Source organism: Gymnogyps californianus, chromosome 3 (genome assembly GCF_018139145.2).
Source record: "Gymnogyps californianus isolate 813 chromosome 3, ASM1813914v2, whole genome shotgun sequence".
NCBI classification, from domain to species: Eukaryota; Metazoa; Chordata; class Aves; order Accipitriformes; family Cathartidae; genus Gymnogyps; species Gymnogyps californianus.
The window spans coordinates 63,485,688-63,512,761 of record NC_059473.1 but is presented as its reverse complement, the minus strand read 5'-3'; the positions used below and the strand labels follow the sequence as shown (position 1 = coordinate 63,512,761).

At 39.2% G+C, this 27,074-nt stretch overlaps 1 protein-coding gene across 2 annotated transcripts in view; it reads left to right on the top strand.

Annotated features, from left to right (window-relative positions):
- Window positions 1-469: 469 nt before the first annotated feature.
- PEX7 (peroxisomal biogenesis factor 7) overlaps window positions 470-27,074 on the top strand; it is a 47,454-nt gene continuing 20,849 nt past the window's right edge. For both annotated transcript variants that reach the window (XR_007766157.1, XM_050893334.1), the window contains exons 1-8: window positions 470-596; window positions 1,677-1,734; window positions 3,298-3,448; window positions 7,355-7,432; window positions 7,739-7,847; window positions 17,721-17,827; window positions 18,231-18,344; window positions 23,695-23,750. Coding sequence is in view for 1 of the 2 variants with exons in the window: in XM_050893334.1 (XP_050749291.1) it covers window positions 470-596; window positions 1,677-1,734; window positions 3,298-3,448; window positions 7,355-7,432; window positions 7,739-7,847; window positions 17,721-17,827; window positions 18,231-18,344; window positions 23,695-23,750 (800 nt within the window). In the remaining variant the exon portion in view is untranslated. The remainder of the gene's footprint in view (window positions 597-1,676; window positions 1,735-3,297; window positions 3,449-7,354; window positions 7,433-7,738; window positions 7,848-17,720; window positions 17,828-18,230; window positions 18,345-23,694; window positions 23,751-27,074) is intronic.

Below are 27,074 nucleotides of genomic sequence, written 5' to 3'. Positions count from 1 at the left end.
TGAAAGCCTAGGAGTATCAAGCGATAAATTTCTCAGTAGGCCCTCCTAAGCTTACAGCTTTCCTCTGAAGAGGTCAGAGGACAAGGCCCACCGGAGGGATATGCCACCGAGGCCCAAGGCTGCAGCTACCACCTCCGCAGAGTCAGTCAGAGCGGGACCCGGCAGCCGCTGGGGGCGGCTGGCACAGCGAGGCAGAGCGGGACAGCCACCCAGGACCAGCAGCAGTTCCTCTGGGGCCCAGCGCGGCCTCTGGGGCGGCAGCCGGGCCCGCCGGTGCAACCCAGGGGGCCGGGGGCGGCGCGGCCTACCACGCTGACAACGTCCCGGGCCGCCTTCTGCCATCGCCAAACATGGCGGCGCCGGCGCGGCTTCAGCACCGCCCGGCGGGCGGGGCGCTTCCGGCGGGGCCGTGCGCGCGGCGGGGGCGCGGCGGCTCCTTCGTGCCTGGGTCGAGGCCCGGGCGGAGGCCATGAGCACGGCGGGCGGCGGCGGCGGCGCCCTCCGGTTGCCCGGGCTGCACGGCTACGCGGCGGAGTTCTCACCCTACTGGCCGGGGCGTGTGGCCTGCGCCGCTGCGCAGTACTACGGCATCGCAGGTGCGGGCGGGGCCTCCGCGGCGGGGGGCGGAGGGGCGGTAACCGTTAACGTACGTTCCCGGTGGCGGCTCCTCGCTCGTGGCTGGAAATCTGGGTGTCCGGAACGACAGTCGGTGTCTGTAAAAGCGTTTGGGGATTTCCCTTTCCGTTGCTTTTGTTTTGCTTTAGTACAACGTGTATTTTCTGTGGCCGGGCTGGGGTTAGCATCAGAGCAGATTGCAAGCGTGGTGCTTGCCTCTGAGGTCCCCAGCCTGCCATGTTCTCCCGCTTACGAAAATACAAACCCACTGGTTTGGTGGTGTTTTTCACAAGACCCTCTCAGAGGAGTACTAATTTTATAGGGTTGACAATAAATATAGTAGTAGAGACATACACCATGTGAATGAAATGTCTGAAAATATTTTCTCCTTAAAATTTTAACTGTTCTAGTCTCAGTCAGTGAGCATCCAGACAGGCCCTGGTGACTGCACCGTCCCACTGAAGAGGTAATCTGAGCTTTTTTCAGCATTGGGACCTTTTTCATTTCCAGTGGCAGTATTGCTCCTGAAAGCATTCATTTTAAATAAACTTTCTAAATGTGGAATTCCTTTGACAATATCCCAGACATATGGGAAAGTACTACCCACGTGTGTTTTCTCAGAACTGAATTATTTGTTTCATTTCTGGTGAGCTGTGTTTGTATTACTAGATTCAGGGGGAAAAAAAGTGTTACATCTGCTGTGTTATCAAAAAGATAAAAAGGAGTCCTGTCCTGGTATGTCTGTAACGTGAGGCTCATGGGGAAAATGCACTTCTGTGCTTTATAAGCGATTTGTTTTCCAACCTCACCTACAGGTATACTAAACAAACAAACAAAAAAACCCCCACAACACAAAAAAACAACAACAAAAAAAAACCAATCTGATGTAAATGAATTACTCTTTTAGAGAATGTGAGACAACAAGATGTTTATTTATGCAACTGTTTGGCCTCTTAAAGTTCAGATGCCCTTTGTATTTGCACACTGGAGCTACCTCAGAACCACAGTAGTTTCCTTTGGCATGGGGGAACTAGTTGTGATGTTTTATTCTGCTGGTTTAGGTTGTGGAACTCTGGCAGTGCTGGAACAAAATGAAGCTGGGATTGTTCTGCTCAGGAGGTAACATAAGTTTATGTTTTATTTTTGCAAGAGAAAAACTTATTATGTACCTGTGAGTACAAGACACAACCCAAACATTTTGGGTTATTGTTAGCGATAAAAAGTGTTGTATCTGTGCTATAGTATCTACTGAATACATGTCTTTGTATTTATATACAAATGAATGTCTTTTGTATTTACATATAAATGATAGGTTTACATTGCATAGATTTTGTTATAGGAAGTGCAGTCTGGATTGCACCCTTTCCGTAGTGTAAACCATTTTATAGAAAACTGACAATGTAAATTAAAAGCAGCCTCTCTGCCCTAAGTTGAAATTAAAAGTTTTAGCTTTTTTAGGAACAGTGCATTGCCACCTAAATTTATGTCCTTATGATTGACTTACACTGAAAATAGATCAGGAAGCTGCGTAAAGCCATGGAGGTCCTTCCTAGGAGATCCAATATTCTAAGGGTTTAAGAGGAGTTTGATTTGTGTCCTGGATGGGAGGAGGAGAAAGGTTAGGAAGGAGGGGGTTTAATACTTGACCATCACTGACCTAAAATTTTTTTAAAGAAAGTTTTGAAACAGCAATTGTTTAGATTAAGAGGGCTGAAATAGAAATGCTTAACAAATAGTTCATCATATTCAGAGAAACTGTTTTTAATTCATCATTATAAAGCAAGACTCTCTGAAGCTGTTCAACACTCTGTTAGTTCTGCTAAGTGCTCTGGTTTAGTATTGTTCAATTCTATGTTTCCAGTGACTCCACTTATTTTGTGGTAGAAAGTCCGGTAACTTCCTGAGCCATAAGCTGTATAATTTTCTCTATCAAAACGTTCTGTGTGCACGCCTTTCCCTCATCATTACTGCAGGGTGCCATGAAGTTTAACGTGAGCTTAGCTGAACCTTCAGTGAAAAGGCGGTAAATAAATTCATATTTACCATCAGATAACAGCACAGTCATTGATAGTTGTTGCAGAGCAACTAATATATGGTATCAGATCCCATATGATGAATTGTTGGTGTGTTTAAAGCCCTTTTAAGGGAGTGTAGAGATCTTTAATATGTTCATGACTGTCTTTCTGTTGATTTTTCATTGTGACTCAGCTTCCTAATGGTGGTGTGAATTGAATAGAGCTCTCCCAACACAAACAGTTTTATTTCTTTGTTTACCACAGTTGTTACAGATCTACTTAGACCAACTCCTACCTAGGAGTTGTTACTCCTACCTCTGTAGCAACATACTGGAGAAACTGTAGATCAGATGAGACATGTGGTACCTCTGTCTCTGTTTGCCTGACAAGTTTAAGACTGAAATCAGATTTCATTCTCTGTGTATGGAAGGTCCTTGGCTCATTTATGCTTTAACTTAATCAACCTATTCTGGTATACAGTTGTAAAAATTGACATTATAACAAGTAAGTTACTTGTAAGGAGATTTACTGCAAACTCAAATATGTAAAAATGCTGTTCAGAAAGGTAAAGAGGGTGATTTAAAGAAATACTGTCTTTGCATGTAACTAGTCCAGACTTTTATGTTGTGCTTTCTCACGGACAAATATCTTCATTGTTCCGATTTAGTTTTGACTGGAATGATGGCCTGTTTGATGTGACCTGGAGTGAGAATAATGAACATGTGTTGGTCACTTCTAGCGGAGATGGATCTCTGCAAATCTGGGATACAGCTAAAACCAAAGGTCCGCTGCAAGTCTACAAAGAGCACACTCAGGAGGTAAACAGTGCAATGTGGGTAGAGAAAAATGTTATATTCTTGTTCATAAATGTATTTGCATATTTTTAAGGACATTTATGCTTTAGTATATTTATCTTCCCCCAAGTGATTTTTCTACCTTTTTTTTTTTTTCATGCTTTCCTTCTAACTCTCCACTCACTTCTGTCAAGTCTTTGAACTTTAGATGCAATCAGTTTTAGCCTGGATTACTGATGCTTTATCTAAATGACATAAATCTGAATAAAATAACCTAGTGGATATATAGTCAATAGAACATGATAGAGGAAATTGAATTTTGTATTCACAAAGACCTCAAGATTTTTCAGGTATGAAGCACAAAGCTAAAAGGTGAGTGACTGCAGTTACATGACAGTCCATCTTCTGTACCTTATTTCTTCGTAATTTTGCTACTTTGGCTTAATGCATAAACTATGTAAATAAAGAATTTTGAGAGATGAGTTTGTAGTTGTGATAAGGATTTTATGATAGTGTTCAAAGGCTGATGGTAGTAACAGAAAGATGTAGGCAAAGCATAATACCAATTTTTTTTTTTTTTTTGCCTCTATCATTTTCTCTTTGAAATTCTGTCCATAAATTTATTTTGGTTCTGCTACACCATCTGTTGTTTGTGAAGTAAACATTTCTGTGTCCAAGTCTTAGTTTAGCAGGTAGCATGGGGAGGTGGATGCATTCAACCATGAGTTGTATAGGACGCATGGGCTGAGTGTTTATTGTGCGATACAAAAGGTTTGTATTGATTCTCTATAAAGATGCATTAAGAGGTTAGATCTCAGAGGGAATATACCTAATAGTTTGTGGTAAACACTGGCAGACAGTGCTCTTTAAAATGATTGACTGCCTTCCTAATCCTTAATCCCTGTCTGACATTTCTAATGACAATTTTGTCGCTGCATTTTATAATATTTCTAATGCAAGATTGACAGGGATCTGTTTCTAGTTTTCTAAATGAGATCATTGTTCCTCCTCAAAAAGAATGTGCATTTTTAATTTAAAAGCGCATCTTTATTATCAAAGGACAATGAGTTTTATTCCAGCACTAACCAACTGCTGAATCTCATGAATAAATTAGTCTAATTTACTTTGGTTTTGATGAAGCCTCACTGGAATGTGAGACAATAGAATGCTTGAATTAAATTTGTCTTGTAAAATGAGTCTGAACATTTATTTTGAACTATTTTCTATGTTTTTACATCTTTTTCTCATCATCTTTTCATCTTGCCTGAGGCATTGCTTGCTGCTGTTTAGGCATAAACTAGTATTAATGTATTTTATGATTGAAGATAAAGCACTAAAAGATTAACAACTAAGGTTTATGCTGTATTATTAGTCTTTCCCAGTTGCTCAACACAGCTTCTATTGAAGTGTCTGTAAATTTATGTTGGATGATAGTATGCAAAGGAAAGAAGAACAGAAGTGAACCTTACTTGGTTCTTCTACACCTTCTTCTTTTCATTCTCTTCCTGTTACCTGGACCTGTCACATGCCAAATGGAAAATAGCTCTTGCTTTTTCTGAGCCTGTTGTCTGTTCTGTTTCTAATTCTTGCCTGAAGGAGAGTTTGTCCAGGACCCATTGCCTCTGATGCAGCTGCAGAGTGCTGGGCAGTCCCAACCATGTCTGCCATATGTACACAGATCTGTGTCACAACACATGTTCAACAGATCTATGTGCTGATAGCTTGCAAGTGAGCTGTAAGCCATATGTGCACTTTGCCTTATCTGTGCAGTAGATCTGATACAGCCCAAATATGTGGGGCTAGGTGAATTGTGTGACACAGGTGCATACTTCTCAGAGACGTATTTCTGGAAAATATTGGACATGAATAAGAGAGCCAAACACTTCAACTGAGCTGACTTCATAGGGCTGTTGTGTGAAAGAGGCATACTAAGTAGTGATACATTTAGGGGCATTTCCAAACAGCAACAGCTTAGGAGTTGAACCCAGGCCATCACACAGATTCAGGGGGAAGGAGAGAGGCTAATGGTTGTGAGGAGCTTGGGAGCCACTTCAGAGAACCATGATGTCTTCCATTCTTAAAATATGAGCAGGTACTTGTGTGTCTCCTTTGTTATCATTTTAATAGGAGGAGTCAGGTTGAAAGGGGAGGTGTTTTAATGAGCTGTAGTACTGGTAGTTAGCTGACAAAAGTAGAAAAGCCAAGACGTAAAGGCATGGTTTGGAAAAACAAACAAAAGAATTGCTCTCAGTTTGTGATTTGGCTTTTGTCAAGTACTGTCTGAGTGTCTTGTACATTTGGATTATAAGCTCCTCGAGGAAGGGAGCTAGCACAAAATGGTGCCAGAGCAATATGCCTTTCAGTATATGGGAACCAGGACATTGTAAAATAAAAAAGGAAAGTTGCAGATAATGCACTTTGTTTTTCTGTGGACAGTGGTTGCCTTCCACTTATGGGAAATCAGCAAATAGATGAAAAACAGTTAATGTGAGCTGGATCTATCATAGATTGAAATAGTTTTTTAGGAAGGAAAATGCTCAGAAGTAGCTAAATGATACTTTTGATTTCCTTTCTCATACAGGACACTTTCCATAGAAGACTTTGGCTTTTGCTGGATTTTTTTCCAGTCCAGCTTCTCTGCTTTTTTGTCTGGTGACACAGGTCCAAACATTTTCACCTTCGAAACAGGGTTGCTGCCATTTAATGCACAATTCCATCTATCCAAGACAAATACAGCATCTAGTACGTTGACTTGCAGATTAGATCCAGTGCTGTGCTAGAACTAGATTGTCCCAGCTGGAGTACAAATCCTCAGTGGTTAGTGGCCCGACTGTTGAGAGCAGTGCCAGGTACTACTGGTAGGTAGCGGCCATGTTTCTGAGAAGTGTCATGGAAGGTCTGATTGGGTCAGGAGGTGCAGCAAATAAACTGTTTCAGCTAATATTTATCCACCTTAGCACTGAAATGGTTCATGTCCCACTGCAGCTTATTGGGCCATTTTAGCGTGAGGTAAAACTAGACAGAATAGAATGCACGTTCCGTCATGTAGATAAAGATACAGTGCATTTAAAGATAGAAGTTGTACATGTTCTTGAGACTTTCAGATTTGAAGATCTGAAGTAATTTGAAGAACTACCTTAGAGCGTTTGTTTTCGCTGAGGCAGCAGAGCTGAAAAATCAGCGGTGAAGAATGGAGTTAAGGTATCCTCTGTCAAGGCAGGGACCAACATTAGAATAAACTGACAGAGAAGAGGGAGCTTATTTCAACTACACAGTGAAAAGCAATTTCTTAATAGCTGAAATGATTAGTCATGAGGGAAGTTGATTTTTTAATTTTATTTTATTTGTTTGAGGATATGAATGGTAAAAAAAAGAGTGTCGTAGAACCTGGAAAAGATGAAAATCAGGAGTATTTTATGGCATGTATTTCCTATGAGAATTAGGTATCATAAAAAAACATTTATTGTTAGTCAGCTAAAACCTCAAAGTCAACTCCATAGTCAGCTCTGAAGAGAGATGGCATTTACATTGCCAGCAATTAGAAACTGTAGATATTTGAATAAAATAGGATCAGAGATAAGAAATCAGTCTGAATTATGGCTTTTTACAGTGGCAGAAACTTCTAGTGATAGTGGATCTAAGTGGATTTTGTTACAATTTTTTTTTCCCCCTCGTTTTGGCCCATCTTTACTTCTTGGATACTTTTCTGAGCCTATATGTACCTTTAATGCCAGACTGAGATGTTAAATTTCATTTTTGTTCAGATAAATAGCATTGTTGGCAGCTTTGTGGTGCTTGACTGGTGTGGTTTTTTAGCTGATTATGATACAATCTGCAAATCCAAGTCTATTTCGTGAAACTTTGGCTAACTAGAGTCTCAAACTTGTATTCTAATGCTCTCTCTAAACTAGGCTGTTATATCATTTATAGGCATATAGTGTTGACTGGAGCCAAACTAGAGGAGAGCAGCTAGTGGTGTCTGGTTCATGGGATCAAACAGCCAAGCTGGTATGTTGGTTTTCTGCTGAAGGTGAAAAACGTGATTTGTTTTGGATCTGATAGTTGTTTGTGTTAAGAAACAGCATTGATTCACTTTTCCTCTTTATTTTTACACTGAGGCTGAAATTCTGTTTTAACTGAGATGTTGCTTTATCCCTCAATTGATATCAGTTTAAGTATACAAATGCTTTTCCTGATACATGGTAAAAAGAAGTTCCTTTAGTCCTTCTGTATGTATAAAGCTTTTTTATGTATGAAACCCTTCCCTTTCTTACTGAATGTGTACCTCAACAGTTTTCTTTTTACTTTATTCAGTGGGATCCAGCTGTGGGGAAGTCATTATGCACTTTTAAAGGCCATGAAGGGGTCATTTACAGCACTATATGGTCTCCACACATCCCAGGTTGTTTTGCTTCTGCCTCAGGTAAACGTGATGGTAAAGGGGTTCTCACAACAAAAAAACCTTGTATGTTATTGGATTAGTTCAGCACTTTGTCCAGCAGATGGTAGTGTGTGTCATACATAAAAATGGAAGAAGGAAAGATAAACGTATTGCTGCAGCTGGATTTGTAGGTTCTGTTACAATCTGTAAATCATCCTCTTGGCCATTTAAACAGGGATCAGCAGTTTTCTAGCAGTCACTTCAGTGACCTTGTGGCAGTTTTTTCTGTTATTTTATGTAGCTCTCTTCCATTCACCTCACTCTTGTTATTGACCACTAAATCATGTTATATGCTTTATTTAGTGTTCTGGCTTACATTTTTGTTCAAATTATCTCAAGTGTCAGTAGACTGTTAGCTCTGTGAGAAACATAGTTCCCATTGAACCGTTTTAAGTACTGCTGGAGATCTCTGTGCCTTGTTCTTTGGGAAAGGTAACCATCAATTTTACTTTTCTGCTTTGGCCAGTGCTATGAATCTTGCTGGCCAATACAATCATAATTGAGTTGGATGTACCTAGAGGCAAAGAGACCGTATGGTGAGGTGGCAGTGTTTTCCAAACACTGCTCCAGCTCCACAGGCACAAGGAGAGCTCTGGAGTGAGACCTGGAGCCTAACTGCTGACTAACTGGGCGAGGGGTGCTGTGAGCCACAGAGTTTGCTTGGGAAATAGAGGGGCAGTAAGACAGTGCCTTAATACAAATATTGGTAGATTAACTCCAGTGGCTTAAATTTCTCTGATTTCAAGTCTGTTGGACTTCTGTACTGATTTAAATAGAAATTGTTTAGCTCTTATATCAAGAGAGTGAGCAAGTATAAATATGTTTTCCTATTACTGAAGTTAAAAAGAGACAGTGAGTACACACAGATACTGATCTTCCCTATTCCGTGGGAAGTTTCATGAAAAAGTGTACATGGCTTTCATAAAATTTCAGTCTGGCTATTTCCATCTGACTCTGCTTGCAGAGTTGAACTAGAATGACTAACAAGTTACGTGTATTTGTTATAACGTAGTAGTGCTTGGAAGCCAGATGCTGGTGCACAGATATTTCCAACTTACTTGAAGATTCATTGAGGTAACACTTAGTGAGGTACCTATCTAATAGGATGTGCAGAAACTTACGGGATTGAGGCCTGTATGCTCAGTTCTACTGAAATGCAGCTATATACGACAAATACTAGCTAAGTACCATTTGGTCAAAGGTACTTTGACACAAGGTGGAGGAAACAGTGCTTAGTGTTCTTTGCAAATTCTAGGGGATGTTTTAAAGTCCTGCTCGGAAGCCTCCCCTCCATGGTAGTCTTACTCATACAAAATTTCTGACATTCTAGATGAACAAAAGGGCGTTACTGATCCAGGTAGTTATTTCAAATTTGATTCTCTAGGCTATGAAGCCAAACTCTCTTCTAATACATTGCCACTTGAATAATTTTGGGAAACTTTCATTGCTAGATGCTGTATGTGGTGGTACTTAAATTGGGTACAGCAACATACAATTGGTCTGTTCTTTGAGTGACTCAGTGGGTGAAGCTGTTGGAAGTTTTGACTAAAACACTAAAGAGTTCCTATTCTTTTGTGAATTTTACTTTGGCTCTTGAAAGGGACTGACATATACTGCTGGAGCCTGAAGCTAATTGCAGTCAGTTTTCACCAATTAATGAATCCGTAGTACTTTATAGGAAAAACAACATGCACAACAGGCACAATATTTTTCTTCTGTAAGTACTACTCAGGTGTGAAATAAAAATCTTATAGTGTAATGCTACGTGTAAAATCATTAGGTAAGAGAAAATGAAGTCTTCAAAATGATGATGAACTTTGTTACAGTTTCCAAAATAAAACATCTGGTGTGCTTCTAAATGAAATAACTTCAGACCAAAGATCTTGCATAGAAATCATGACGTGCCAGTGTGGAAAAGGTTTCTTTGTTTGCTTTTGGTTTTAGTTTACATTGGAATTTTCCTGTGGTTTGATTAGATTACTTCACTACAGAAAATACATACTGGGAGTTTTTCCTTTGGTCAGCAGGACTGTGGGTAGTAGAAGTACTCGTGACCCTCTAGCTCTGGGTATAAATGCCATTTCCTTATTGTAAGAAAGGTATATCAGACAGTTTATGTTCAGAGAGTATACTTCACTGTTTAGTGTTTAATGGCATTCTACTCTGTCAGTCAAGATGTGTGATGAAAGTCAAGTGGAACTGTTCAGGAGGCTGGACCTCCTCATTTGAAACTTGCTGTGATCCACATACTTTATAAGGATGACAAAAAATTATGGGACAGAAAGCTTAATTTCACTGATGACTGATCTTCCATTGAGCTAAAGTTGGAGCTGGAGAAAAACTTCAATCTCAACATGATAGTACTGTGTCGAAGTTACAGCTGTTCTCTTTGATACACTTGCTGGAAGGGTTGACCTGAAGTTTTGTGGTCTCTTCTTTTGCAACTTTGTGTTGTCTTGAAAATTAGTAACTGAAAATGTGTCTGGAGGGAAACTTTTTGTACTTCGTTTCATCTCCCTTGTTTTTTTAACTTTTTAAAACAAGAGCATTTTGAAGAGTACTGTTGAAGGGTATTGAAACATTCCCTTTTTGAAGGAGGCTGTGCTGCTTTAGGATTGTAGTGTGTGTGTTCTTTCTCTCTCTTGCCCCTCCTGTCCCCTTTCTCTCATCCCACCTCACACATACCTACTCACAACCACGTACTTACTCATATCTTAATAGTATAAAGTCTTAGCACTTCAGACCAGAAATGAACTGTTTCATGTTGCAGCATCTTCAATTTTGCATGTGTTAGTAAAATAAGTTAGGTATGTTGTTAACCATAGATTGGAAGAAATGTTGGTCTTTAAATGCTTCTGATTAAACTAAATTTAAAGTAAAGCCAAGTACTTTTTTAAATTTTTTTTTTTATTTTATTTTAAAGAGAATAAGCAAGAGGGAAGGAGGTTTAGGAACCTCTTGCATGCCTCACCCCTGCCCTTTTTCTGCCTTTATTTGAAGCCACGTAGATGCCAGCAGAAGTTTAATTTCCACTTAACTCATTAGGTTGTGAACACTGAAAACAGAAAACCAAACACAACTGCAAGCCACAGTAAAATAGCTGCTCAGAAGGACCGTTATGTGCCTAGACAACTTTTGCCTGAAGCTAATAAGGTTAAATCTTTGCTTTTGGAAGACAACTTTTTCTCAAACTATTATGAGACTAGAAAAAGAATACGAGTGAAAATGAGAAACCTAAGATGGCAATGTAAAGCAGTTGAAAAATAATTTGATACTAAGTGGGGTTATTTTGCTTCATTAAGTCTCCAATCTGAATACATACAGGAAAACTAAGTTTGTCTGCAGTGGACAATAAAATGCAATTGAATTACAGAAGATAAATATGTCTGATGCTTCAGTTAAATTAGCTTTTATTCAGCATCTAATACACTTCCATTTAACATTTACAGGGATGTGTGAGGTACTTTACAGTGCTGTTGTCTTCATGTACAATCATTTGTACTCTCAACAAGAAAGTAAATGGTTTATCTTTTTTGTTTGAAATTGGGAGGTAATAGTAACAGTACAAACTGTTAATTCTGTATATGTAAATAAATGCTGTTGTGATGTCAGTAACAATTTCTGACCTGATAAGATAAGCAGGATGTTCAGGTGTACGTGTGGCACTAAACCAGAGCCCTGGTAAATGTCTGCCTTACACTGAAAAAACAGTGATGTGGAAAATATCATTAAAGAAGTGCCATAAATGTTTAACAGCATCTTCATGGCTAAAAGGGTTTAATGAGTCATTGTGTCATTTGCCCAGAAGGTCTCTCTTCTTTACCCAGAGAGCAAATTGGTGAGAAGCACATAAAGAAAGTGCCAAATGCACACAACATTAGTATATAGTCAAATGTAAATCAGTTCTACTAAATGACTCTCCATAACTGCAGAGCAATAGGCCTTGCTCGATTCTGTGGTTTATAAAGAAAGCATCCTTTATAGTATCAACTGTTTTTATTGCCCTTTAAATTTAACAGTGGGATGTAATTAATGAGTACCACTTTACCCTTATCTGCATAACTGTAGTATTCTTCGTTACAGATATGACACTGGCAAATGAAAATATGAATGTTTTGGATTCGACAAAGTCCAGATTTAGAATGACTGTTAGCTTTTATCTTAGCTACTGAGACCTCTGTTTTAATGCTGCATTCATTTTTAAATCATTACTACACTCCTTAAGTTTACTGATCAGGGCAGATACATAGTTTTCATAACAGCGTAAACAAATCATGAATAGGGGAAAGAAGCTTTTCTTAAACCTGAAAGATAATGTCTGTATTCATCAGTATTTAGATCAATTAATTGTATTCTTTGCTCAAAGACTTATTTTTCAGACTGAAAGCCCAGGGCGAAAATTTTTCTCATACCACAACAAGGTGTGATCATTTCTGAGAAATTTTTATTACGTTGACAAAAGTGTTGGAGAACTGTAGCTTTGTTGGTTTACAAATGCACTTGTAAATCTAGCCTCCACTCTTTGTAAGCCCTTGCATTCAGTGCTAGGCTTTAAGATTAAAATTAAAAAACATTGTTTATCTCGTATTCTGTTTTATTGCGAGCCCTGACATAGTGAGTTGCCTTTTAAAAAGTTTGTCTTCTTGCCTACTGGTCTCTTAGTGACAAATGTGTGTAGTTAAGGGGTTGTCAAGCTGTAGTATCATCAATCAGACTGGCATGTAGTCTTGGCACACCTTTCTGTGTTTGGGATCCAAATTGTGAAAGAAAACTGAAAGTCAACAAATTATTTTGCATGAAATAATGAGCTGGGGAAGGTGTACATCTACTAAGAGAACGGTTACTGAATTAGTTGGAAAGGACCAGCCTTGAGTGCAGCTCCTCAGTAAAGAGATGTTTTCCATGTGTAAGTTCCTGGACCAAATTTGGGGTTGTCAGGTCTTTGACTTCAGCTTTCTGATGCTTCAGCTTACGTTCCTTCTTTAGAAGTAGCACAGGGCAAACCAAGGAGCTGTTGGGGAGTGGGGCTTGCTGACAAGTAATTCCAAAGGTGTTTGTATTTGCTCAGGTTCCTAAAAAACTGAAGGAAATAATCTTCTGTTCTGCTATGATAGTGGTTTGTCGTGAGTTCCAAAACACTTTACTAGAGGTTTATATTCTATTAGTTTGTGTGTGGTGTGGGTCCACTCTTTGCTTCTTATGAGTTCTCTCCTGGTTATTTGCTTGTTGAATGTGCTAGAAGAAATGCCATCATGAACAAGGTTCAAGGCTTTGCAAAACTTGGTCATTTTTGGAATCCAGATCCTCGAGGGATAAAAGAATAAGAGGCTTCAATTTACTACATGGTACCTTGTTGTACAAATCGAGCATCTAGAGAGCAAACTGACTGCGGAGTTACTGTGTTTTGTTGCAGTTTAGCTAAACTGCTGTTTATGCTAAAAGCTATTAAAATGTAATTTACTTGCTTATTTTGTTGTGTCAAATCTATGTAATGAAGTGAGGTGGGTGTTTTCATTTGCAATCTATTACTTCAAGACATACCAGCACAGTATTGAATTCATCCGAGTCTTGTGCTCGGTAAGCTTTACTAAATCAACCTCTAATGTGCAAGCTGAAATATTTCTCAGGAAATGAGTTTGACCCTCAGTTTATAGTACATGCTAACCATAGTAAAGTATTGTATGCAGCACGTGCTAGAATGTAAAGCACTTTCAGGTTATAATATTTTATATTAGAATCTCATATTGTAAAATAATGGTTCAGTGTTGAGAAGAAAAATGCAGTAACAGTTTTTTACAGTGAATTAATATGTTTTGGGTCATTTGGGTTAGAGTTAGGTACCTAGCCAATATTGCCATTTTCTGAAGAATGGTTTAATAATAAGTCATAAGTTAAGTCAATTTTGAAGTAAAAATTTTGTCCCAAGATTTATGTTTAATCATCTTGGAAAACACTGAAATAAAAGTTGGAAAGTACGTTTCCACTGGTAATTATGTTTACTTGATATCTAGGTTGTGCTATATGGAAATAAATTTTGTGCATTCAGTAGAGTCCTGTTGGATGATTTAAATAAAGCTTGTATTCGTGTCACTATTTCTGTCTCTTTGTGTGGAATCTCATGAGCTTTATTAATCCTGTTCGAGGTTCACTTATACTATCTGTGATAGAAACGGACAGCATGATCATTTTAACATGCCTAAAAAGATTGGTTTTGAGAGTCATGAGATTTGGGTTCTGCTCTTTATTCTCCCACAGATTTTCTATTTGATTCTGGCTAAATAATTTAATCTGGTTTAGTATTTAAAAAATACATACAAGTAAGCAAGTAATGTTAACTTGTTGTCGTTCAATAGCACTGCAGAAGTACTTATTTTAATCAAGATTTTGTTGATGTTACACCATATATGCCAATACTTGCGTCTTTTATGCTGAATTCTTTTCCTACAGTAAATTAAAGATGTATTATTTGGGGGTTTTTCCCTCTTGATGAAAGAACAGTGTTGGAAGATCAGATTTCTTGCTTTAGAACTGAAAAAAAATCAGATTCATTTTTTTAAGTAAAACTTTAAGCTAACAGTACTTTGGTTCTTGAAAAACATTGTATCTGTCCTGGTTAGAATCCTTTTTGCCTTCAGATAGTGTTTAAGGTTTCTTGGGTTTTTATTAATCTCCCAAATACCTAGTTATTTTTTATAGTTAATGTACCTCTGCACTGTCTGGCAACGATTGCTTAGCTGGTTGTTGTCACAGGACTTGGGAGATTATGATTTATGGATTTGAGTAAAATACATCTGTGAGTAAAAAGCCAGTATAAAACCTATATGAAATTTGAATCTTAAATAAACTGTATCTTTTCACTATCATACATTGTCATTCACATTAGCAGTCTTTATCCCATATACGGGGATGATGTACTTGTAGATTAGCATCTCTTTCAAAATTTTTGAATAGATGAGTATATATTGTGTAGTTCTATTGATTCGTCCAAGATTTCACAAATATTCATTAAAATGAAAGAAAGCAAGTACAATATACAAACAAATCTGGAATCATAATTATCTAACAGACCAGCAAAAATCTGTTGCCATAGAGAAATTGCTTCTTACAAAAATAGAAATATTTTGTGGGGGAAATGTTGGCCACTTTTGTGGTTGCTTACTTTGGGATGCCAACTGGATGTGGCTGTTAGTGAATATGATTGTACTAGGTGTGCTTTACTTGTACTTTCTATTATTATTATCCTTTATCTTATTCTGCTATACTTATGTCCTTATTCTGCTTTACCATATGGAAGAAATGCATCCTTTGTAATGCAAATTTGAAGGAATCATGGAAATTCCAAAATTTTTAACAGCAATTTTTGTTGAAATGTAATGTAAAAAAATGTATATATTATGAGGTCATGGAAAGACGTTTGAGGTAAAAAAAAAAGTTTGTTAAAATGTGTAATGTGTCAGGATTACACTGTTTATCAGCTTTTTTTTTATTAATCTGGTTCTTCCACTTATTTAAATGGAAAAATTGGATTTGCCTTTGGCTTTAATTCAGTCTGTTCTATTCACAGAAAGGTTCACTTGCGTGTTATGTTACTCCATTAAAAACATTTCACAAATAGTGCCAGCCAGAATTAATAACAGCTAAGTCTAGCATTTTCACAGAAATAAAAAAAAAAAGGGGGAAAATTGCACTTTTTCTCATGCATCAGCATTTTCTATTAAAAAAGAAATAATTGGGGCAATTGTATGTTTAGTGTCAAAATTGTTATTGGCTGAGTACTTTTCCAAATGTTTTTGGCCCTCATAATGCTACTGTGGCCCATCTCTGTAGCAGTTCATTCTAGTTCACCTGGATTTATATATTTATTTGCTTGGGAAAAATGATTCTGTCTAGTGAAATATGTTTCCCCTTCAAATCTATGTTATCTGATGAAATTAAAATAAAAGCTTTTTAAGAAGTCCATTATAATATCTCAGAAAGACTTAAGACTCAAACTGAAATCTGTCCTCTGCAGGCAAGCAGATTAGCAAGACTAATGGTGGGTGAATGGGCATACTACTTTTTTTTGCCAGGACCCTGCTGGTCATGTTTCTTCCTCTCCATATGTTGCCTTGTTTTTGTAAGCACTGTAGTGATGTTTGGGGCTTCAGCTGACTGCAGGGTGTCATTGTCAGGAGTGCTGTACATGTATGAGCAGCAGTCTTGCTCTTGACAGTATTAAAATAGGCGAGGAGAGTGAAAACCGTGAGAAATTACGTGTTGTTCCCACCTTACAGGTAGGGAATTTATCCACCAAGAGTACAGTATCTCTCAGAATCATGGAGTCTGAGGAACAACCACCCAGCCATCAGGGCAAAGCTTCCCGTGATCTGTGTGGTACCACAGTCATAAGGCCAGTCTTGTGTCATGTAGTGGAGCCAAGCTCTCTCTAGCTTCATTTTTGTATTCAAACTTTCCAAACGTTTTATGTCTTTTTGCAAAGTCTACAGGGCCTGGTAGTTCATGCAATAGGAATATTGTTGTTGTGGCTCTAGGGAGGGTTTTGTTTGAACTATAGCCAGTTTCTGGAAAAGAGCTATGATTTTATGTGCCCAGCTGTATATTTTAAGGCCAGTGACCAACTGGGCACTAAAACCATCAAAACGCTTGTATCTAAACAGCATAAAAATCATAATTATTGATGATAACCAATTTGAGGATTTCCAGAAGTGTTTCTGGTAAAGAAACAGTAATTTCTTCAGTAGTAAGGTAAAACAGTGGTTTTTTAATTTAGGTAGTATTTATACATGCTTTCTGTAGAAATCATGGGTGTTTGGATACAGCTTCTAGTGATTTCATTTGTCTCTTGAACGAACACAGGCATAATTGTGAATTCTAATTAATTTTCTCTCTCTCTAAACAAATGAGCTGGAGAATCCATTTTTGCTGATACAAAGCTAAATATTCAGGGTTAATGAGAGAATCACAATTAAAAAAATTGAAAAGCATGGTTGTCTTGTCAGCTGACACGGTTCTCCGTGTCTTTGTAAGCCATTAGGAACTGAATTTGTAAGAACGGTATACACAAATGCTAAAGTTCTTTAGGGGTTGAAGACAATTTATGGCTGGAGGTAAAGGGAGATGCTCAGGTGCTTCACAGCTCGTAAGTTGAGCTGGACTCCCTTCATTGCTCTCTGAAGACCCCTCTGTGTGTGTGCATGCACATGTGCAGGTGTGTGTGTGTGCTCTGAGGTTAAAGCAGACGTTGCCCTTAATATGTGTAACAGTTACAGCAGAATGACTTCTGATATCTGAAATATCTTCCGGTATTTCAATAAATGAGAGTAACTGTGCAGGTGTTGCACATGATGAGTACAGGTAATGCGTCTTAAATTTTCCTTTCATTGAAAGAATCTGGAGATAAGTTGCATTTTAAATACTGTTCGCTTTTCTGCACACCAAAAGCATGCGTCTAGGTACTTTTTCTCAGCTGGCTTGCAGAGAAAGTTTTTTCATGATTCTAGTCTTCTAAGTCCATTTTTAAATGGACCTTAAGCTCCTACTTTAATTAAACGTTATTTAAGTATTTTACCCCATCTCCTTTTAATTAAATCAGAGTTTAAAAAATAATGAGAGTATTAGTAATAAAATGAAGTTTGGGGTTTTTTCCTAATGAAAGAGCAATAGTAAGTTCTGATTCCTTTTGTGCATCAGTCTGACCTCTGTGTCTATAATGTGCTTGCTTTATTTGGCATGAGTGTCCTCGTATAATAGTTTGTATTTCATACAGCTAAGAAACAGTTGTCTAGTAAGTACTAGTGGATTAACTGTATCCGATAACTGATTCAACAATGTTGAATCAATTTCTCTTTGTTTCAGGTGACCAGACTTTAAGAGTTTGGGACGTGAAAGCCCCAGGAGTCAAACTTGTGATACCAGCCCACCAGGCTGAGATCTTGAGCTGTGACTGGTGCAAATATGATGAGGTATAAACCTGTTTATCCAACTGTTTTCCTAATTGAACCACTCTCATTAAATAGCAGGGTTTTTTTACTGCAACATTAATGCATCTTCTCTTTACAAAAAATATGTCTAGTTGCTCTGTTGCTCTCATTTGCTACTACATCTTCAGAAGAGCATTGTTCCAACAGATAGATGGCCCAAGTAGATCAGAGGTTTTGCGTATTCTTTTGTATAGTGAACAGAATAGTCCATAGTGGAGAAACAGTTTGTATTTCCCTGTTCTCTTTAATTTACACACTGGAGACCTCATTTATGATTTATTCATCTGTATTGTTTGATTTATCTAACTTTTGTAGTTAACATACACATCAGTGCAATTTAATAATTAAATTGTCCTGATATATCTGTGTTTTATCAAATCATCAGAACTTGCTGGTAACTGGTGCAGTTGACTGTAGCTTGAAAGGCTGGGATTTGCGGAACATCCGGCAACCAGTGTTCATCTTGCTTGGTCATACCTATGCTATCAGAAGAGTAAAAGTAAGTTGTATTTTATTCCCCATTGACCACCACTGAATTGTTACACAAATTTTTCTGGAAAGCAGTAATATTTTATATTATCTAATAACTAGGGAAAAAACAACAGGTGTTGACGATTTTAGATGCTACAGTGATTGTTCTTGGAAACCTTCAGTTTAGCACTGTAAAACATTTTGATGTTTAGCAGATTGCTGGGATTTCAAAGTAAATGACATCTTCAAAGTCAGTATAATTCCATGAGGAGTGTTCAAGAGCTTGAGGGAGGCTTGGGAGGTTTACTTCAGCTAAGTTACAGGGGAATTTGAGATAGAGAAAATACCTTCCCTTATTTGTTTTTTAAATGGTGCTGTGCCTTTTTCTTTCCATACAAAGGGTCAATATTCACATAAGGCAAGGTATAGAACTCATTGTGAACATGTATTTTTGTGTATACAAGGAAAACGTTAATGTGTTCAAAGAGGTTTTGAAGCCTTTATGCATGAAAGGCTACAGATGACTATACTGGATTTGTGTACCACTAGATCACTGTCCTGGTTTTGGCTGGGATAGAGTTAATTTTCTTCTTAGTAGCTGGTACAGCATCTTTTGGATTTAGTGTGAGAATAGTGTTGGTAACACAGTGATGGTTTAGTTGTGGCTAAGTAGCGCTTATCCTAAGTTCAGGACCTTTCAGTTTCCCATGCTCTGCCAGCAAGCAGGTGTGCAAGAAGCTGGGAGGGATCGGTCAGCGGGTGGTGAGCAATTGCATTGTGCATCACTTGACTTTTCTTGGGTCTAATTTCTCTCTTCTTGTTATATTCCTTTTCATTTCAATTATTATTATTATTGTTATTATATTTGTATTATTGTTATTTTTTTTATTTATTTTAGTTATTAAACTGCTCTTAACCCACGAGTTTTACTTTTTTTCCTGGTCCTCTTCCCCATCCCATTGGGAGTGGGGAGGAGTGAGCAAGCAGCTGCATGGTGCTTAGTTGCTGGCTGCAGTTAAACCATGACAATCACTGACCGATAGGAATTTGTTCTAGATGCACGATGACATTTTTTTCATATTAGTCAGTGCTTATTATTTTTTTATATTAGTCAGATAATACCTGATCCTTTTAAAGCCTTTCAGGAACAGCTATGTTTATTAATATTTTCTAGGAAGTCTGAACTGGCAGAAGAAAATTATCCTGGGTCAGTATTTTGCTTTACATGTCCTTGGAATTTTTGACATGTTTCGAACAACTTTAAAAGTTAACTGCACTTAGGTTGTAATTTGTCAGAAAAGGGTGTGACTCAGGGAGTGTTTCCATATCACAAATCCTGTTTGTGGCCAGACAGCCTGAGAAGCTCCTGCTCCTCCTTATCCCAGCTACCCTTGCCTGCTATCCTCACTGGTGATGGCTGTCCAGTCTTTTTTTCTAATTTAATTCCTGTGTGACCGTGCTCTAATCTGGCTCTGTGAAATGTTCTTCATAGCAGAAGAACATTTAGCAGTGGTATTGGAGTTTGTTTGTTTTTTCTTGTTTTTTATACAAGGTCATTTTGCAACTCCAATTTGACAGCCATTAAGATGGATAAATCAGTACAGTATCAATCAGTACAGGCTGTCTATTCTTACTCTCTCACAGTTAGTGGGATCTTTTAAAAACAGCTCTGCCACTAAGGGATTCATAGCACATTGTCTTCATGATAAAATGGAGAAAGTGAATGCAGAATTGTTATTCACCATAACCTGTGATAACAGAACTAAAGGACACTTGATGAAACTAGTAGAAGATGGGTTTACAAACAGATGGAAGTACTTCTTTTACACATCAGACTTCTTGAATTAGCTCTCTGCACAAGAGGTTGCATAGGCAGGCAGTGTGTCGTGGTTTAACCCCAGCCAGCAGCTAAGCACCACGCAGCCGCTTCCCCCTCCCCCCTCCCAGTGGGGTGAGGAGGAGGAAAGGGAAAAAAAAAGTAAAACTCGTGGGTTAAGAACAGTTTAATAACTAAAGTAAAAATAAAATACGCTACTAACTAAGAATAATAATAATTGTAAGGAAAAGGAATACAACAAAAAAAAGAAATAACACCCAAGAAAAGACAAGTGATGCACAATGCAATTGCTCACCACCCGCTGACCAATGCCCGAACCGTGATCACCCCCTCCCGGCCAACCCCCCCCTGTTTTTATATACTGGGCATGACGTTCCATGGTATGGAATATCCCTTTGGCTAGTTCAGGTCAGCTGCCCTGGCTATGCTCCCTCCCAGCTTCTTGCACACCTTCTTGCTGGCAGAGCATGGGAAACTGAAAAGTCCTTGGCTTAAGATAAGCGCTACTTAGCAACAACTAAAACATCAGAGTGTTACCAACATCATTCTCACACTAAATCCAAAACACAGCACTGTACCAGCTACTAAGAAGAGGGTTAACTCTGTCCCAGCTGAAACCAGGACACAGTGTCATCAGGTTCCTGGGTAGCAGCTGGTCGATAAACAGATACTAGAAGAGCTAGACAGGGATAGCATCTCTAATTTTTCTACTCTCTGTCATCCTGGGCTGCATTAGGAAGAGCGTTGCCAGCAGGTTGAGGGAAGTGATTCTCCCCCACTACTCACCACACCTGTGAGACCACACGTGGAGTGCTGGGTCCAGTTCTGGGCTTCCCAATAGAAGGGAGACATGGACATACTGGAGTAAATCCAGCAAAGGGCCACAAAGAAGATCAAGGGACTGGAGCCTCTGTCCTACCAGGAGAGGCTGACAGAGCTGGGATTTGTTTAGCGTGGAGAAGAGAAGGCTTAGGGGGGGATCTTATCACTGTGTATGAATGATTGGGGGAAATAGAGAAGACAAAGCCGGACTCTTCTCAGTGGTATCTAGTGAGAGGACCAGAAGTGATTGATACAAACTAAAATACAGAAGATGCCATGTAAACATAGAGCACTGGGCTCGAAGACTGTTGGCCTGACCAGGTAGGGTATCTTTTATATTCTTATACCATCTCATCTGAGTTTCCATTTTATGGCCCATCATGCTCCCTGTTTTCTTAAAATGCCTTGAAATGATTATTAGGAGTTGGCCAGCAGTAGAACTTTCTTTGCACCAACCTCTGAGATCAGTTCACTAAGTGGCTTTAAGGAGATGGTGGGGAGGGTACATACCTGCATACCTGTGCAAAGGAGAGGTATGTGAGAGTACATGGAACTTCTGTTCCATCTTAGCAGGCTTTTATAGCTTCCATTTCAAGATAGACATGGTCCCTGTGGACATAAGATATGAGAATGTGGGCCAGCACTTAGAGGTGGTGCAGCATATCTACACTTGTGTGGTATAACTCACCAGTCACACTAAATGGAGAGAGACACCCGGATGCTACCTAAATAGAGGCAGCTGTCCCTACCGATGTCCCTTCCCCTACATTCTGCTGACGCTAGCAGTTATAAAGCTTTGCAGCAAGCTGGCTCAGCTGATTGCTCTGACTGAAAATCCTGTCCCTAAAAGTAACTAGTTTCTGTCTGGACTACTAAGCTGTCTCAATTTGTCACTCAACCGCACAATTGCAAGCCCTGACGCAAAGGAGGGGGGCAGGAGCACACAGCCTGAAGTGGAAAGGAAAGGGAAGGCCATGAGTCTTGGCAGCAGTGCACTCTTAAATTAGCTTAAACCAACCATGAAATCACACTCTTCAGTTGTCTTTTGTATTCTGTTCACTTGTTCAGGGTTGTGTTGACTGTCAGATCTGAGGCTGGCAAGGAATTTTACCCAGCATGATACTGTCAGGATTCCTGCAGTTTTCTTGTGGTCTTTCACTGCAGTACAGGGCATTATCAGCACACTGAGGTCGTCTGGAGACCTTTTCAGGAGGTTTTGACATTGGTGCATTTAGCTGTCTCATATTCTTAGCTGGCTTCAATCTCTTATACTGAAATGTAGTTAAGGTTTTTGAGTTTACATAAAAAGATATTTGGATGAATGACCTGTGAAATATTGGAGGTCAGGCTGGATGATATGTTGGTCTCTTCTGTCTACGTACAACTGTTCAGATGATAAAATTGTAGTATCGTACAGTTAAGTGGAACAATTTTAAAATACTCTCTTCTCTTTGTAGCAGAAAGACTATGCAAATTCTTTCAACTTATATCTGTAGTACTCTGCTAAGTATTTTGATAGAGTTTGCTTAGGTAAGTTTCTAGGATACTTAAGGTTAATGACAAAGCTTTTCAGCTTTGACAAGATGTTTTTGCTTCATCTGAAACTATGTGGACAAAGATGCAAAGGGGGCATGTGGGAAATGTGCCATTGGTTTTTGCTGCCCATCAGACTTCTTCCCCTTTACTATTCATATTCCTGAGGTGCAGAAGAAAAAAATGGTTTGTTGTGATTTTTTTTTTTTTTTCCCCTCCAGCAAAATTGTAGGAGATCTGGAGAGGTTAAAGTTCAAGCATGCACATCCCTCAATTCTGCTATAGTAAAGAGAACTCCTGTCAGCAGAGTTCAGCAGGCAACAACATACACTGCTCTCTTGGCAACTTGGGCAGTTGTGGCAATAGCCCAGGCTTAAATTTTGACTTTGTAGTAGCTGTGAATAATATTGGAAGTCTTGCAGGAAGAATCTTATCTATGAACCATGATGTGTGGGACCCATTTCAAACTGAAGTTATGTCAATGACTTCTGTATTTCCTGTTGAGAAATACAGACCTTAAAATAGTTGGAAACTGAGGGTTGCCAAAAAGCTGGAGCCAAGGTGAACAATTTTTGCCTAACTGCATCCTTATTGCTGCAGTTCTTAGACCTCTCTGTAGGAGTCCGTAGAAGAGTGAGTTCTGTAAAATGCCGTGCAGGAGAGGGGGAAATTACGAAGTGATGTTATACTGCCTTCAGTTTTTCAACTTACGTCCAATTTTCCCATTTCTGTAAATAATTTCAAAATTTTAGAACATGGAATTGATCACAGTAATATATCTTACATTCTCTGCAGTATGGCACAAATTTTCTCTCTCTGAAAATAATAAACTGGTCACATAGCTTTTCTGAAACTCGCTTTATATAATGAGATGATACTCAGCTTGTCAGCCAAAAGCAGAATTTAATGACTGTTTATATGACTGTCCTAAAACTTCTTAAATTTACAGCAGGGTTGTCTGGCCCTGCTGTAATGAAATCAAGCCAAACCAGGATCCCATAGAGCATTCCTTGTAATTAGAAGCATGGCGGGGAAATTTGTTGATGTAGTCTGTTTTGTTGCAGCATGATGTGGCACCTACCAAGAGTTTAAATAGTTAAACTTTAGTAGCTTTCTGCTTATAATAAGTCTGTACATGTTCACGATGTTTTTACTTTAAAAGTTGTTTTGTTTTGTTTTCTTGCAGTTTTCACCATTCCATCCAACTTTATTGGCCTCTTGCTCCTATGATTTTACTGTGAGGTACAGTATTTTTTCTATTGGATAAAAATGGAAAGATAATCTATTTTAACGTGGCTTGTAATAGAAAACTGTTGTAGAGTGGACATACTAAAGTGCAGTTAATGTTGCTATCGGATGTTTTCTCTCTTCATGAGCTATGTTGAAAATGCATGGGTTTTTCACTTAAAGGCTAGCTCAGTGACTCTTCTGAATGATACCTGCACTGTCAGATGCTTTCTGTAATCCTTTTCACATCGCTCTGCTGAACATAGTTGCGTCTGGCTGTGATAGTGTCTGATAAGAAGGTAATAACCTCTTAAATGAATGTAGGTGGGTGACTTCCTGTGTTTCTGTGACATATTTTTATTTAAGCTTTTTATGAACAAAGTTTTTGTCCTACCAGTATCTGAGGAAGCTTTAGTATTGTTCCACAGTGTGTATGCTGAAGTTCTTTAGACAGTACTTCTGCAAGTTCCCCTGGCTGCCCAGTATATCTGATACTGCTGAGGATTTTATAGTACAGCTGATTTAAAGCTGATTAAAAGTCTTAAAGAAGTTTGACTTCATATTAGGACTTCTCTAAGCTACACAGTGTCGTAAGTCAATACACTATGAAGTACATTCCTGAATATTTCAATCACATTCTTTGATCTACATTTTAATTTTATAACATGGATTGAATATAGCAGGCAGTACATTTACAAATGGGAGAAGCCCTCTTGCCTCCACAAGTGACTGCAAAGTTATCCCACTCGCCCAAATCATCCCAATTAATGTCACTTCTGGTTGTGTCCTAAATGGTCTGACACCAGACACAGAAAGGTTCTGTTTCCTGAGGGAAACCTTGCTAACTCTCAGTGCTTGTACATGTTTCTAAATCATAAATCTATATAGTCTTGTGCCATAATGTCATATAAAGTTGCATCATGAAGTTAGTGTGTTAAGCATTGTAGGAATTTTATATATTTTCAAAAATCTTACTGGAAGAGCGGTATAGCTGGAATACTCTGTTTTCATCCAAGCTCTTGGTCGCAGCTCCCAGAACGCAGCTAACAGAAACATGCAGGAGTGCGAAGGGGCACTGAAGCTCTACTATAGCTGGTGCGGGACTGCTTGAGACTGTACAGTGACAATGGTGACGTTCCACAGGGAGAAAGTTGCTGAAGCAGTTGTCTTTGGCACATGTGAGTGCTCAACCTCGACAGCACTGGAGAGGATGTTGCCTTCCAGGTCTTAGGCTGCAGGGAGTGCTTGGTGCCTATTCCTGGGGCTGGAGGTGATGGTGGCCTCACCTGTGGGAGATGTGTTCTCTTTGAGGTACTGAGGTGAAGCAGCTGCAGGAGGAGATGAGCAGACTGCATACGATCAAGGGTAGTGCATGCAAGATTGACAGGGTCTTCAGAGATATCCTTCAGAGGTGAGAGCCCAAATCCCACAGTGCAAGGAAGGAGGGACAGTTAGAGACTATGCTTCAAGCGGTAGAGGATAAGGATAAAGATTCCCATGATGGGGGAGGCTGGAAACTTGTGACTTCTGGCAACACAAGTTGGAGCTAGAGAACAGAGTTAGTGCCCTGGAAATGGGTGAGAAAGAACAAGCTCAGTCTGGGGAGGTGTCAGAGTCATCCCAGCCTGAATCAAGTGTCTGCACCAAAAGAAAAATGTGCATCGTCACTGGAGACTGCCTTCTGTTGCATTCCCTCTTGAAATATCTTTCTGCCAACCCAACTTGATGTCTTGGAAGGTTTTGTTGCCTCCCTTGGGTTGAGGTCTAGGGGGTTGTGGAGAAACTGCTAGGATTTGTCCAGATTCGGAACACTGCTTTTCCCCACTTACCTGTATGTGTTCTCATGTTACCGAAAGAGGTGACCGTGAATATATCAAGAGTGGCTACATTGGGGGCCCAAGTGGTGTTTTCCTTGATCCTGACAGTGAAGGAGAAAGGGTCAGGTAGGAAAAGACATCTCCAGCAAGTCAACACTTGGCTGTATAGCTGGTGTCAAAAGCAGGGCTTTGCCTTTTACAACTGCAGGGTCCTCTTTTAAGTGATTGGGTACTGCGAGGCAGGCATAAGATCCATCTGACAAAGTAGGGCTAGAGCATCTTTGCCAACAGGCTTGCTAACCCAGTGAGAAGTGTTTTAAACTACAGATATCAGGGCAGAGTGACCATAACCTGGAGAGAAGTGAAAGCATGAGGATCAGAGGAGAGTGTGGGGAATAGCATAATGCCAGAGGCTTTTGCACTTGCCCTGTGAAAGTAGCCTGACACCTGTATACAGCAGAGGAGACAAATGGGGAATTAGAAGTCCATGTGCGGGGGCAGAGCTGTGGCCTCTTGGGGATTATAGAGAGATGGTGGGACCGCTCACAAGACTGCAGTGCTGCAATGGATAAAGGCTCCTCAGGAAAGAGAGGCTAGGAGGGCAAGGTGGTGATAATGGTAAATCTGTGAGTTTAGCAGTCCAGTCACTCCCTTAAATTTTCAATCCCTACATGAGCTTGTTCCTTTCAAAAATTGTGCCTTTCTCTTGTAGATTAGAACTGGATGGTGAGCTTATATAATACTCTTGTCCCCCATAGGCTTATCGTTATTTCAGTAAAGGACTTAAGTGCTTGAGAACCTTTCCTAAATTTCTGTTAATTGTTATTCTTTTGCTTACTGTAATAAGGGGTAGTGCCTTGCCAGTGATATCTACTGTCGTGTGGTTGGTGCCAGGAGCCTGACAGTTAAGTGCTGTGATGTCCATATGTGTATAACTTTCTAGACTGCTGTACCAGCATTCTGTCTTATATAAAGTGCTTAATTTTATTTATGTTTAAAATGCACTTCTTCTAGAATACTGCACAGTGGTCTGTGGAAGGTTATTTATGGGATCTTACTTAACATCCTTTACTGATGCAGTGCCAGCTGGTTTGCAGCGTATCATTTCTCAAAAGGCTTCTAGATCTAAAATAAAAAGTGGTAATTTGTTTCTTCCAGTGGCCTTGTCTGAGCAATAAGACTAATAATCAGCATGCTGATGCATTGAAGTGACTTGATTGTGTTGTCATCCTCTTCCCATTTTTGACACCAGCTATATATCCTTCAGGTTTGGCACTGATGCGCTTCATGCAGTACTGAAATCTAGTGCAATTTCAGCTCTGACATTTTCATATGTGGAAACTGTCAGTAAAGATGAGGAGAGCTCCTAGCTCATATACCAGGGTGTCTGTAAATGCAGAGCTTGGGGATCTCTTCACAAAATGCCGCTCTAGACATTATTTTTCTGTCCAAACAATTACTTGTTGAGACTAGGGACAGAAGGCAGGGTTGAAGAGATGAAATACAGATTTTTAGCAGCTTT